Below are 14,808 nucleotides of genomic sequence, written 5' to 3' on the forward strand. Positions count from 1 at the left end.
ATAAACCTAATAACTGCAACTAACTACAAATGGACTTAAATGACCTTTATCAATAAACCAAAGGCTGGCAAGACTGAATTATCTTGTACTACTGGATTTGGGAGGAAATAATCTGTATTCTTTCAGCTAAGTACAATTTTATTGTTGTCAACCCAGCATTTATGCACCAGCTCTAACACTCAGAATAGGGTATATGAGTTTGAGCAAGTCACTTAGGTTCTTGGGGCTTCAGTTTCCCTCACAGGTAAAAAGGGAGAATAATGGTATCTGACTTACCTACCACACAGTTATAGAAATCAGACAAAATAATAGAAAATCCCTGAAAACTCTTAAAGCATTATTCAAATGTCAGATAATACTTCATCATCATCACTTTGCAGCCCTATTTCCTTCAAGTTCTTAACTACACATTTATCACATGGGTTTAAAAAGACGTTTTAATGTCAAGTGAGAGAAAAAATACTTCAGCTTTTAAAAAAATACTACATAGCTGAAAAACAGAAATAAAACTTTAAAAGGTATTAATTACTACTGAATTTAAAACTCTACCAGAAAAAAATGCAAATCATAAATTCATTCAAAAGTAAACATTAACTCAAAACCCAAGAGAAAACTAGGTAGTTTTAACTTAATCTAACTGTAAGAGAAACTCATCCATCATTCCATATTGTTTACCTTGTAAGAGAGTTGCAATCTGGAGAGATTTCTGAGATGGATGTTCTTTCAGAATGTCTAAGACAGTTCTACCTAAGCTATCCTTTATGTTGGCATCAATTCCTGAAAGAAAAGGAAAAACCCACTAGATGTGCACAAGTGGAGTGTCATCAGAAGACAGTGGCAATACACAACTGCTCTAAATTCAAAAGTATACAGACCAAGCACTGAAGGTGATTCTTTTTTGAATTAAGCCCTACACACACACACGTACACACGATCTTAGTAAGAAAGAAAGTAGGAGTCTACTGCCACAAATGATTAGGAACATTCTTGATGATGAATTAACACTTAAAGGGCACTGACCCAATCATTAAGATTGCTTTTTCTAAGAACAGTCTTAGAATATTTGAGTATTCACAAAAGTTGAAAAAGGATTATTTTGAACTATTGTCCAAGTACTGCTTGTCCAAATACAAAGTCACATATTTCATACTTATTTATGCAAGGTTATACTCAATGTCAGCAATACTCATCAAACATCTGGTGAGTGAACTTCTTTAAGTATGTAACTGAAATACCTTTGGAATTATTTAATTCTGAAAATATTTATTGTACTAAGGAGTTTATTTTAATGTTACAAATAATAAAAAGTTTATAAACTTCCTAAATATCTAACTACAAACAATGCCAGTTTTCAGGATCTGGCCTCAAAAGTTAGTTTATTACAGCAAAATTAAGTATTTGCTTAAATTTATACGGAAATGTGTTACCAGCACATATTTAATTGGTTGCCTTAATTATTATATCACTGTGTTACATAACAAAGTTAAATATACATGAAATTTTAACTTTGTATAGCATAATCACAATGCAATAGTCTGCCAATATTTTTCATTTAATATTTTTACTGACGAAAATAAACATTAAATATAGCCTATAACACAAAAGACTCACATTAATTATTTAAGCATCAATTTGTATCCGTGCCTTTTGATCTTAAGAAAAAATCTGACCTCCATTCCAATTTTCTTTCATTTCAATCATAATACATATATGAAGACAAATAAGCCTATTTTATTGTTCCTTCAAAGCTTTTCCTCTAAAAGGTTCCCTTTAAATCACTGCAGCTAACAAACAATAGCTATTCAATTGATGAAGTAACTAGAAGTAGAATTTACCTTAAGAACAGGAAACCCTAATTTTTTTTTACTATAGTTCACAGTATAAAAACCTAGGGAAAGTAGTACATTCTTTAATAAACCAAGCAATTGTCATAATTTCACAGGAATCAATTCCTCCCTCTTATATAAGACAGAGATTCCTTTTTCTTTTGGTAGTTTCTCTAATATATTTTCATAAAATTTAAATATATAAAATTGCAATTTCCAAGAGCTTTTTATTAAAGTATCTATTGTGTAAAGGAAGGTGCACATTTATGTCAGTTTTTTTTCCCCTAAACACTGAGGCTTAACTCTACATAGTATGAATACATACCTGCAATTTGCCTTCTTTAGAAGGCAAGAAGTAAGGATGACTGGGGGAGGTGGGGAATTGTCTCATTTTCCTTTGTCTACCTGAAACATAAATGGTAACTGGAAAGATAAGCTCCATGGAAATACATGTTAGTTACCTGTTTCCAACAGAACTCGAACAACATCCACCTTTCCAAACAAAGCTGCTTCATGAAGTGCGCTCCCCTTTTCTGTCTGGAAAAAAAAAGAAAGAAAGAAAGAAAAAGAAGCACAATTGCATTAGGAATGCTTACAGGTTAAAAAAAATTCTGTCTTTTTATGTATTCATATGTATTCTCTGTAATCTTAGCACTCTCTGACAGAAAGGTAGTATAAAACAAAATAGAGATTCTAGACATAAAATCCAAAAGCTTAAGTTTGTGAAACAACTCTGCTTCTTCTATTTAGCCATTTGACCTTGTTATGTTGGTAAGCCACTCACCTTCTCTTAGCCTTGGTTATGCTCAAGTATAAAGTAAGAGTAGTAATGCCTAGCTCATGAGGCTTGTGAGAGTATCCAGTGAGTTCATTCAACTCAGTATGCATTTCTTAAATACCAACTATACACCAGGAATAGCCGAGGGGTGTCCTGAAGTATGGTAATAGGATCCTGGCCCTTGTACATTTACATTCTATTTAAGGAGACAGATGTAAAATGAATGTTTACAGTAAATGAAATCTAAACAATTCAGTGTAGCTTACAAAACCTGGACAATCTTTTCCTTGCTTTCCTTCCCATATCCTCTGTTGCCCATCCCAACTCTCCCCAGACTTTCTGCCTTATGCTCCGGGCATACTGAACTTTTTAATATTAGTATCATTCTCTGTTTTATTCCCTAAGGATCTCAAAAGCTGGTCCCTCTGCCTGGCAGGATAGAACTCCTAGCCAGCCCTCTTTATCTCACGATCACTTATACCATTAGCTCTCAATCTTCAGCATGAATCAGAGTCACCCAGAGAGCTTGCTGACCAGATTTCTAGGCCCCACCCTGAGTGGTTCTGATTCAGTAGCCCAAGAATTTCTATTTCTAACAAGTTTCCAGGTAGTACTGAGGTTATAGGTAATACAATTGAGAACTACTGACCTATACTATATGTCAAATCTTAACTTAAATATAATTTCATTCAGAACGATATCACTGGCCCCTGAAGTCTAGTGCTTTTTCTGTGTGTTCCACATCAATCTATAGCTTCCCTCATCATAGCACTTATAGTACCACATAATAAAATCATGTGGTTGTCTATCACCCTTAATAAATTTTAAGTTTAGTGAAAATGTTGACCACATCTACTTTTTTGTCATGGTAGCCCCAATGCCTGGCAAAATGAGCCTTGAAAATTTAGACATTTAAGAATTATTTTGATGGCAAAAGGTAGAGGGAAGAAGGAACATAGCATGGAAGGGAAGAATCTGTGACTAGTGCAGAGAGAGATTGGTTTCTGCCTTGAGGAAGATCAAGGAAGATTTCAAAGCAGAAACTTTTCAAGCTATACAAATGATAGGGTTTTTAAAATTTTACTTCTTTTTCTCTCAAAAATTTCAAAACATCTATCAGGTCCTCAGTGTGTACATGTGCATGTGTGTGTATGTGCTAACATGAACAGTGTCATTATGGCACCTTCATCCCCTTGTACTGTGATCTCTAATGTGGGATTTTAATCTCAATACAGAAAAGAAATATCACTATATAATATATAATGTAAAAACTTTTTTATTAATAAAATCCTATTGTATAATTAACCCAGTTTAAAGTGGTCTATAAATAAACAGTTGAGGAGACTTAAGAAACACTGACGATCTATCAATGTGACCTGAATTTATCTTCAAAAAGGCATAACTGAAATGCACTTGGATTTATAATTTGCCTGGTATAATATGTATAGATATTATTAAAAATGGAAATGAAAATAATTTATATATATATATATAGCACTGTGTAGAAGGAAAATGAAGTTGTAGAAACTTATTCAGTTCCTTAAAATAATATTTCAGTGTGGGGCAGATGTACTTTATTATTTTCACTCCCTGAAAAATATTCCTTGAAATAATCCAATTCTTCTCACTCTCATTCTGCGTTTTTCAACCAACTTTCTTGTTACTAATTTGACTTCCTTAAAATTTTCATAAATGTTTGGACTTTTGTTACAAAAACCCTTCCTACAAAAACATCTTAAAATTCTGAAAAACTAAATGATATTTTAAATGTAGGGATGAAAAGGAAAAGTAACAGAATTCCTCAGAGCCTGGGGAAGGGAAAGAGGGACAGAAAGTATAAATCCAGGGGTTGAACACTGAAACAAGAACTTGTTTCAGGGAATCTGCCAATTCCTGATAGATTAGTACCTGGGCTTTAACCAGCCACTGAAGGTGGGAGTGGGAACAGGGCAGGAGGCAAGGTCTGAAGGTCAAGCAAACTAAGAGAATATATTGAGGACTTCTGCAAAAATCTAAACTCCCTAAAGAACAACAGTCTTCATTAAAAAAAAAATTAAAAACATGATGTAAAAATTTGCTGCATAGAGAGAGAAAGTAAGGATGTCTGTCTAGGTCTTAGCTCTTGGTAGATTAGAATGACAGAAATAAATCCTGCCTCCCTTAGAATTCCTAGCCACAATTCTGCCCTCACATGGGTTTGGGGCAAAAATTAACACAATCTCTGTGCCCCACAAAGCTAAAAAATGTAGAATAAAGTGATTCTAGGTTTGTTGTACCAGAGACAAATATAAATGCTTAGCAGAAGCATATATAAGTCCTCTATATAAATCCTCTCTAAAAAAATACACTTTAAACTCAGGGTTCCAAGAATTCTAACAGTTAAAGCTCTAAGAAACACAAATTCAAAATTAGAAAAAACTGAACAAGAAAGAAAATTAGTCACTATGAGTAAGAAATAGTAGAAACAAAAAAGTAATAAGATCTATAAAAACTTCACATACTAGAATGATCAGCTATAGAATATAAAATATATATATATGATCAATAAGATGAAAGATCTAAAAGAAGATATCAAATATAACTAAAGAGCAAGAGTCCTATCAAAACTGACCAGATGTGAAAATGAATTAGACAGCACTTCTGGAAAACATATTTTAAATAGATAGGTTTAATAACAGGTAAGATACAGCTGGAAAAAAAGTATTGAACAGGATGGTAGATTTTTTTAAAGTACATAATACAATTCAAAGAAACAAGATATTGAAAATGTGAAAGACAGGATAGAATAAGTAAGAAGATTTGAGACATATCTAATAAGAGCTCTAGAAGGAGATGAGAGAGGTAAGTAATAGTCAATCACTAAGAACTTTTCAGAATTAGTGAGATACTAAATCTCAATTCTAGAAATACCAAGCAAGATAAATGAAAAAAACAAAACAAAACAAAACAAAAACTTCCTGCACATATCACAGTGAAACCATAGAACACCTAAAATAAAGAGAGTATCTTTAAAATATCCTGAGAAAAAAAATCTAAAAATAATTAATAATTAGGTCACAGCTGACTTCTCAGCATAAACAATAAAACCAGAAAAAAAGTATAACATCTTCATGTGTCAAAAGAAAATAAATGCCAACATAGCATGCTATATCCAGCCAAACTATCTTCTTAGATTGAGGGCAAAACAAAGACATTTTCAGACAGACTAAAAAATGAGTAGTTATTGTAGATCCTTACTGAAAGAACTTCAGTAGGATTCAATTCAGAAAGAAGGATCTCAGAAGCAAGAACTATTGGTGAGGTGACTAAAGAGAATAATTAACATAAATCTAATTTGGATTCCCAGATACTCTGACACAGAAGAATGAGCACTGTACACACTGAAATGGATTACTGCAGGCAGTCAAAACATAAAACCTCCACCATAAATAAACAATTCTCCTTCTGGAGGAAGTTGATGGAGAGGACCTGGAGGGTTTCAGTGGCAGACTGGCTTTGGGTAGCTAAATAATTTTAAGAAAAGCACTTAATATTTCATTCATACTCTGGAAATGAGGAAAATTTTAAAAACTGAATATGGTTATTGGGATGGTTAAATAAGATATATATACAACAAATAAGATTTTTGAAGTGTTTCATTAACCTATAAAGTAATGCAAAAATTATCTTTATTATTGTTACTAAAAAAGGTATTAGAAAACCTATTTTTAAAACTATATTTTAATTACATATATGTAATATTTATGTAACATATAATATTGCATAACATTCATTTAACATATATATTATATATGTGTAAATATTTTCAAATTACATACATATGTCTCCATTATTTCAAGATAAAAATACTATGTTAAATAGAACTAGTGTTTCCATACAATGGCTAAGGAGACACTGACTCCTTGAATCAAATTAGAAAAGGTTAGATGATAAACATATTTTTGGCCTGGAAAAATCAGTCAATTTTTCTAAATCCAAGATTGATGTAATTAACTTCTTTGGTAAGAGAACATCAGAATCGTCAAAATGGAATAGATTGTTCTCATAAACTTAAGGTAAACAGTGGAACTAGCAACTATTTATTGCTATGACAGTATTATCACAAATAGTATAAAATTTAAATGTATCAAATCTATGGACTTTTCCTTTTCAAATAAATAGGTTAATTTCATAATATTCTACAATTTATCACTCCCTACCTTGAGTCAGTGTCTACTACTCTCATTCAAATTAGTATCATTCTATTCATCCCAGAACTCCACCCCAAATCCACAATCCATAACTGGCCAAACTTTGAAAAGCTGTGTTTACATAAAATAATACTTAGTCCAAAACATTCTACAAGCAAGGAGAATGTATACAGATAAATAACACTAAAATGAGTGAAACTAAATTTGGGGCCAGCTTTTTCAACAGATCAAATTTCTCCATTTAAAAAAAAATTAATCATTTAAAATAAACATAATTTCCAAATAGACAATTATGCAGCTGATAATATAATAACCCTTCAAAATTTATCCAGTAAATAGATATGAAGCACTCACAACATCTCAGCACCTTTCAGGAAAGAAAAAAAAAAAAAACTCCAAACACAATTAGTGATGAAAATGGCTGAGTGAGAATAACTGAAATGATATATATCTTAATGATGAATTGCTGATGAAAGCAAAAAAAAACTCTCTCATTGACTGGCAATGTCTATTAAAGTTAAGACTCAGCAGCACCAAAGCTGAGAAAAACAAAACAAGCGGTAGGGAAGGGGGAAAGGAGAGAAGAGGACTTTCCTGTTTTAATCCCTGGGTTTTAGCTTTCTTTTTGTTTTTGGCTGTATGTATTTCCATGATAGCCAGAATTTCTAGATGTTTTAAAATGACTCTGGGGATATGTATTCCACCAGAGTGTTAAAATAGCAGAGAGAAAGGGGATGTGAAGATGTCAGAGCTTGCCTGCTGGTTCCCCCTTCCAAATTTAACACTCTGACCATAGCCCTTCTGAAGCTTGCAAAAGAGAATAACCAGATAAAGGAACACCAATTCTTTATTAAAGGAGAAAATAAATAGAACAATGATGACAAGATATAAAACAGGACTTTGGTGATAGTCAGAAGAAAATAGCACAAGTAGCAGAGTACACAAGGGAAACAAGACCCACTACCACTGCAAGAAGTAACGATCAGTGAGTAAAAATAACCTTGATGGAGGAAAAAGAAAAGCCAATGATAATGGCATTTAACTCAGAGGTAACAACCCCTGATGCCCTGGCTGGTACCAATTAACCATGCAGGCATCTCTTGGATAAAAGGTAAGAACTGAAAAGATAAGAACATTCTAGCCTTTGTAAACCAATAAATGATGTCTAAAAAACTTGAGAGGCAACAGTTCTTTTGTATCCTACTTTAGCTCAGACTGTATCTAGAGTACTGTGTTCAAGTGTGGATACTAAACTTTCACAGGAATATTGACAGATTGGAATGTGTCCAGAGAAGGCTGTCCCAAAACAAGAACCTAGAAAAACATTATGTGAAGGTTTAGACTGGGGATAAATGGCATAAGAGGAATATATGCCTTCAAAAAATTCAGAAATACCATTTTTCCTATTTGAAAGACCTCTCCTCCTATTTAACTAGGGACTTCTAGCCACTCTCTTTACCTTTCCTGTCTTCCTTCACTCTGTTTCAGAAGAAATACCCATTCCCCTCCTTAAAGCTAATCTTCCAGTTGTGCTCTTTATTCTATCACTTTCTGCTTCCTGAGTTTTGCTCATGAAGTATCTCACCACTTCTCTTACGCTTTCAATTTCAGTCTCTTCATTGGTCCTTCCACTCTCCATAGAAATACACACTTTTTCACTATCTACCAAAACAAACCACCAAAGAAATTTTCTGTGAACCTGCTATGACTTCAAGTTCTTATCCCATATCTCACTTTTCCTTACTCCACGCTTTATGAAACAGCCTCTTCCCTTTTGCAGGCAAAATCTTTGTCTATTTTACTACTGCCATATCCTGGCACACAGTAGACAATGCCTGGTACAGAGCAGGCACTCCATAAATACATGGTGAATGGATGAATTGATTATATGTAATTGTACTGTCTTGGCATTCCTCTTATAACTGATTTTTTACAGACTTCTTTTTCAGAAACTCCCTGAATATTCTTTATTCAGTTTCTCCCTAGAGTTTCCTTCTCGTAAACCCATCTGTTTCCATGGCTTAATCTCTCACTTCTCTGAACTAGCACCTTTTAAATGCCATCTCCTAAGAGAGGCTTCCCCCATCCTTCATTCTCAATCACAAGAACCAGTTTGTTTCCTTGATAGCACTTACTACAATTTGTAATTTTTGTTAGTTTAAGTGTTTATTTTCTGTCTTCCTGACCAGGCTTTCAATTCCATGAGGGTAGGGAACAAAATTTTTGTTGGTGTAGCATGTGCCAGGTAGCCCATCCTGAGAAGGCTGGAAGGGATATGGTGTTCTGATAGGGAAGCTGTGATTCAGCAAAGGGGAAGGAAAAGGAGTTACTGGGGTGGTGAGTGAGATAGGTCAGGGATGGCCTCCTATTAAGGTGACATTTGAGCAGATACCTGAAGAAAATAGAGGAGGAAGTCATGTAGGTTGGTAAGGCAAAGGCCTTGAGGCAGGAGCACACACAATGTGTTCTAGCAAAAGCAAGGAGGCCACTGTGGCTTAAGCTAAGTGAAAAATGGCAAAGAGCAGCAGGAGGTAGCTTCAGAGAGAGAGTCAGACCAGGTCAGATTAGACCCTGTCAGTCACTGTAAGGAGTTTGGGCTTTTTATCTGAGTGAGATGGAATACCACTGAAGGTTTTTGAGAAAAATAAAAAAGTAATATAACTTGATTTCATATAATGGGATCACTCTGGCTGCTTTGTTGAAAATAGACTGAAGGCATCTATAACATGGACCAAATGTTTATGTCCCCCCCAAATTCAAAATTGAGGCCCTAAACCTCAATATGACTACAGTTGATGATAGGGTCTTTAAAGAAGTAATTAAGGTTAAATGAGGTCTTAAGTCGATGAGACTGGTGTCCGTATAAGAGGAGGAGGAAACATCAGAGAGCTCTCTTTGTCTCTCCATTTGTGTGCAGAAGAAAGGCCATGTGAGTACCCAGTGAGAAGGCAGCCATCTATAAGCTCTCACCATGAATCAAATCAGCCAGAACCTTGATCTTGGACTTCCTAGTCTCCAAAACTGTGATAAAAAAATATTTGTGTTGTTTAAGCCACCCAGTCTATGGTATTTTGTCATGGTAGCCCAAACAGACTAATACAAAGGCAAAGGAAGAAGCAGGGAAACCAGTTAGGAGGCAAAAGATAATCAAGACTTAGGCTCTGGTGGTAGTAGTGAAGGGAATAAAAAGTACTGAAATTCTAGATACAGTTTGAGCACAAAGTCAATAGGATTTTATGAGGAACCAAATGTAAAATGTGAAAGAAACTCTAAAGTTTTGGAGCCAAACAGCCAAACAATGCTGCCATTTGCTGAAATGGGAAAGACTGGAAGATGGGCAAATCTGGGGAAAAAGGGTTATGGAGGCTAAATACTTGGTTTTGGAAATGTTGAGTTTGTATGCCCATTAGTATCCAATAGATAAGTTCAGCAGACAATTATACACCTAATTTAGAGTACAGGGTGAGGTCCAGAATGAATGAATAAACTTTTTATTGTTAGATAAAGATGTCATTTGAAGCCAAGAGACTGGATGAAGTCAACTAGGAAGTAAGTACAGACAGGGAAGAAAAGAGGTCTGAGTATTAAGCCCTGGGACACTCTGATGCTTAGAGATCAGGAAGATGAGAGCAGTTTATCACTGAATAGGGACATGACAGATTACACTACTGGCCACTCCTTTTGTATGCCCTCTGCCATATGACACTGCAGCTCTCTGCACTTATTTGGGTGGAGCCCATAACCCTATCCATTGATTTGGGGCTTGCTTTAGCCAATGGATAAGAGCTGATATGATGCAAGCAGAGGCCCAAAATGTGCTTGCTTGCTTGGGCTTAGGCCAAGCCCTGGCTAGTTCCAGGAGGAAGATAATAAACACACTGTGCAGAGCTGCACAGACTAACTTACACCATGAAATAAAGCTTCCCCAGCTGGCCTGTAAACTTATGAATGAGAAAAAAATGCTACTGCCTACTAATATCTGAGATTTCTGTGTCTGTTGTACAGCAGTACTGTGGCAAAAGCTACCAGGGAGTAACAGAGTTATAAAGTTTCAATGTAAAAGTTTATAGGGAAGGAATGAAAATAAAATGTAATCTATCCATTTAAGCACATATGTCTCCTGCCACTATACGTACTTTGAGAACAAAAACTGTACCTTACTCAGATTTGCACCTTAACAGCTCCTAGCATGGTAACTTATACTCTTCAATATTAATTTTCTATAATTTTACTTTCATTTCCTTTAACATTTATACAAAATCCAATTGGCTTACTATTATGCTAATTATGTAACTTCAAGTTTTAACAAGAGAAACATAAGAAATGCACACAGTTAAAGCACTAGCATATGACACTAACACTACCTAGTTACCCAAAATCAGGTTTGAAATCCATAAAAATAATTGCTAATTTCAAGAGAATCTTGCCAATTAAACCCTACTTTCTTAATATCTTAATATGACTGATTTTCTTTATGAAGAAATTTTTTAATACTAAAGGATTTATAAGTAAATCTACTTTGAAATTCACCCAAACAGGAATTAAATTATTTTGTTCACTAGTTCAAATGTGTGTTATAACTCAAAATGTCTCAGAGAGAAATGAAGCAGAAAATAAAACTTCTACAAAAAATACTAACAAAAGTGCTGCCTTTTAAAATATTTGCAATTAAAGGAAAAGACAAAATCCTTCAAAGCCATCTGTAAATTTTAAAGAATTATTCATAATAACTTGAATGTAATGAAGTCGAAATGTGTATTACTGTAATTTGCCAAATGGGATTATCTTTAATACTGTTAACTCTCAACTGATTAATTAGAGCAAATTAATGAATCTTAAAGCCACTGAAACAGTTTAAGGTTACTGTCTGGTATTGTTCACTCTCAGCCAATGAGAATATCAACAAATATCTACTTCAAATTTAATTATTAAAAAATTTTGTGGTGAATCTGATGGGAAAACTAGGTGACAATTAACTTGAATAACATAATAAAGTTGAATATTCACCAAAAACGGGCAATGAGACCGCCCAAAAGTGTTTTCTATGAAGAAAGCAGTAATAATAAAATCAAAAACTCAACTAAGGCTAACTATATCTAATGGAAGATTCAAGTCACTAAGATATTTTTTGGAAATACGTTGTCAGCTGTACTTTCAGTAAACCTTCAAGATGAAATCACGGAATGAACATTAATGAAAGAGGTAGAGCAACCAAAACGTAGCCAATCCTGCTCAGGTACCTGCCCTGATGCCTCTGATTAAGTGTTCATAGTAGACTAAACTAAACTGTGTCCCTTTCATCTGACATATGAGTAACACACCCAAATGCTTTGAGTTGCCAAGGAGAAAACTAAAGGAATGAGTCTGGCAATGATATGAGGGTAGAGAGAGACTGGGACCTTAGAAGGTATATACCCCATTTAAAAGTATTCAAAATTCCATATTTTGAAACACTCGTTTAGTCAAATAATCCACATCTGCAAGCTAAATTACACCAAAAATTCAAAGTCCTTTTAGACTTTCAAAGTCATCTACAAACGTTATCTATCAACGTCCTCCCAAGTTCTCCCTCTTAAAGCTTGTAGGGTCAACTGACTTCCTTCAAAGTCCAAGGACCCCTATTCCTAGGTTCTCACAAGTCTGCCTGAGATCTCTCAAAAGATAAAGTACACTCTTTATTGGGTGTGTTTGCCCTAACAAGCTAATAGCCCCAGGTAATGCCTAATCTCACGATACCTCAGGCTGGTTTGTTTCAGCCCACGCCTCCACCTTATCAGAGTCATTAACCCCACAACCCCATTCATGGACCCTAAATTTGTTACCTCACCTACAACCAATCAGAGAACTGTGCACAACACAGCCCCCAACCCATTGTATTCATCAACCCTTTACCCGTAAAAGACCTCAATAACCAACCCTCGTGCTCACACAGACCCCTTTCGTCTGTGTGGCCCACAGTTGTCTATGGCAGTGTAACCTAAAAAACTCCTTTTCTATTTTCATTCTTCGTCTTTGGTAAATTCTTTTACCACCTGTGACACCAGCCTGTGGTGTCCCCCAACAAAGCCTGTATTTTCCTCACTTGCATCTTAATAGCACTTTGTCCTAGCATTTTTTTTAATATGTCATGTATAGAAGTTATTCTTTCAAGTTTTTGTGTCCTCCACTAAATTTTGGGCAGAGATCTTTTTTTATCTTTAATTCTCCAAAAGCACAAAATATAGTGTTTTGCATTAAAAAAGATATACCATATACATTTATAAAGTTGAATCCCAACTCTTTCTTTTCTAGTCATGTCATCTAGTACAAAACATGAAAAGATCTTGGCCATGATCATGAAGTGAGTTCTGATCTCAGTCCCAGTGAAAGCCCTTGGTTATAATGCAGTCTGTGCAATAAAGTTTAGAAAAATTTCAGAAATATTATGAAAGCAATAAACCTAGATTAGAGAAATTCAACATTTAGACAATAAATGTCTAGCTTATCATTAAACATACTGTGAACGAAAAATACTGCAAACCCTAATCAGTAAACAAAGAATGCTGAAGCCATCAAGTCATCAACTGCTGCTGCCACCCCCCACAGTGAAGACAAGCCTGCAACCCAACCTCTGCAGCCACTCACAATGGTGCACCCTGAGGGGACTCAGAATAATAAAGGACAAGATACTGGCCCTAGATAGCTAGGTGCTTGTCAAAGGAATGAATTCAATGAGCCCAAATGTTTGCTTCCTCCCATACACAGAAAAGCACTAAATTCTTTAACTTGAGATGCCTGGTTTTCTTTAGATAACAAGTAACCTTTTATTGTTCCAACTACCTGGTCTTTGTTGTAAAGCTCCTATGTATCCTAGCTCCACCTCCCCTACCTCTTTGGAGCAGTCCCTCAGGGCGATATGAGAGGCTGTCATCCAGGCTCGAGTCCTCTCGCCAAATAAAACAGAACTCTCAACTTTTAGGCTGCACGTTTATTTTAGTCGACAATACTTTAAGAAAAGAAATTTGTTAGTCACTACAGTAAATAGTAAACATGTATCTATCTAATTTCAATACCCCTTTGAGAACAAAGTGTTTTTTTTTAAATATGAGGGCTAGAAAAAAATTCTTGTGCTTATTTTCAAGGCTGCCAAAGTAGAATAAATATGAAATTAAGAAAATATATTAAAAATATCTAAACAACTAAATAACACAGGCAAAGGTCTAAGGAAAATTCTGATTCAGGGTGTCAGCCTGAAACCTAGAATTGGAAGGTCTAAGATTTTTAAAAAAGCAATCTCTCTCTCTCTCTCTCTGTCTCTCTCTACCACACACACACACACACACACACACACAAAACCATACTACTGCCATGTGAACAAGCCCAAGATGGCCTGCCGGATCATGAAAGACACATAGCAGTCTCACCCATTACCCCAGGCAACAACCATTCAATCCCAAAGGCAGAGTCACTTAACTGATTTACAATTAACCCCGGACCAAAAGGGTCTCTGGAAGGTGAGTATTCTTGCCAGTGACTTGGGAGCCAATAAACAGTCAAAAAAGGAAAAAATGGTTAAAAAAAAAAAAAAATAAAGCTAACCATGGAGCTAGGGCTAACTTGAGACAGATAATAAAAGCTGGCTGCTTTTCCTTGTAGAAAGACAAAATCCATCCAAATGTTCTCTGTCCTTCAAAGCTCAACTCAAATTACACCTCTCCAGTAAATTTTTTCTTATTGCCCTTAGGCATAATGATCTTTCCTTCATTAGTCATGCATAGACAGTGTATTATTGTGGAAAGAGGCCTGGAGTTTAATCAGTAAGTCTAAATTTACATTCTGGGTTTATCAGCTTTGTGTCCTTAGGCAAGTTTCCTAAGTCTTTGAAACTGATTCCTTATTTGTGAACTGGAGCTTAATAGCTCTCAACCCCACAGGACAGCCATGAGAATTGGATTCTAAATGTGTCAACATATAAACACAAAGTACATACTCAAAAGTGTTTAAGTGAATTTTGTCTCTTTTCTTTCTTTCTTCC

General features: G+C 35.1%; 1 protein-coding gene across 5 annotated transcripts in view; it reads right to left on the reverse strand.

The window, feature by feature from the left end:
• Nucleotides 1-14,808, reverse strand: part of ANKS1B (ankyrin repeat and sterile alpha motif domain containing 1B) — an 857,966-nt gene that overhangs the window by 717,101 nt on the left and 126,057 nt on the right. For all 5 annotated transcript variants that reach the window (XM_010989991.3, XM_010989990.3, XM_031462969.2 and 2 more), the window contains exons 5-6: nt 2,288-2,363; nt 676-777 (exon numbers count right to left, since the gene is read on the reverse strand). In XM_010989991.3, coding sequence (XP_010988293.3) covers nt 676-777; nt 2,288-2,363 — 178 coding nt within the window. The remainder of the gene's footprint in view (nt 1-675; nt 778-2,287; nt 2,364-14,808) is intronic.

This window comes from Camelus dromedarius, chromosome 11, assembly GCF_036321535.1.
Source record: "Camelus dromedarius isolate mCamDro1 chromosome 11, mCamDro1.pat, whole genome shotgun sequence".
Taxonomy (NCBI): Eukaryota; Metazoa; Chordata; class Mammalia; order Artiodactyla; family Camelidae; genus Camelus; species Camelus dromedarius.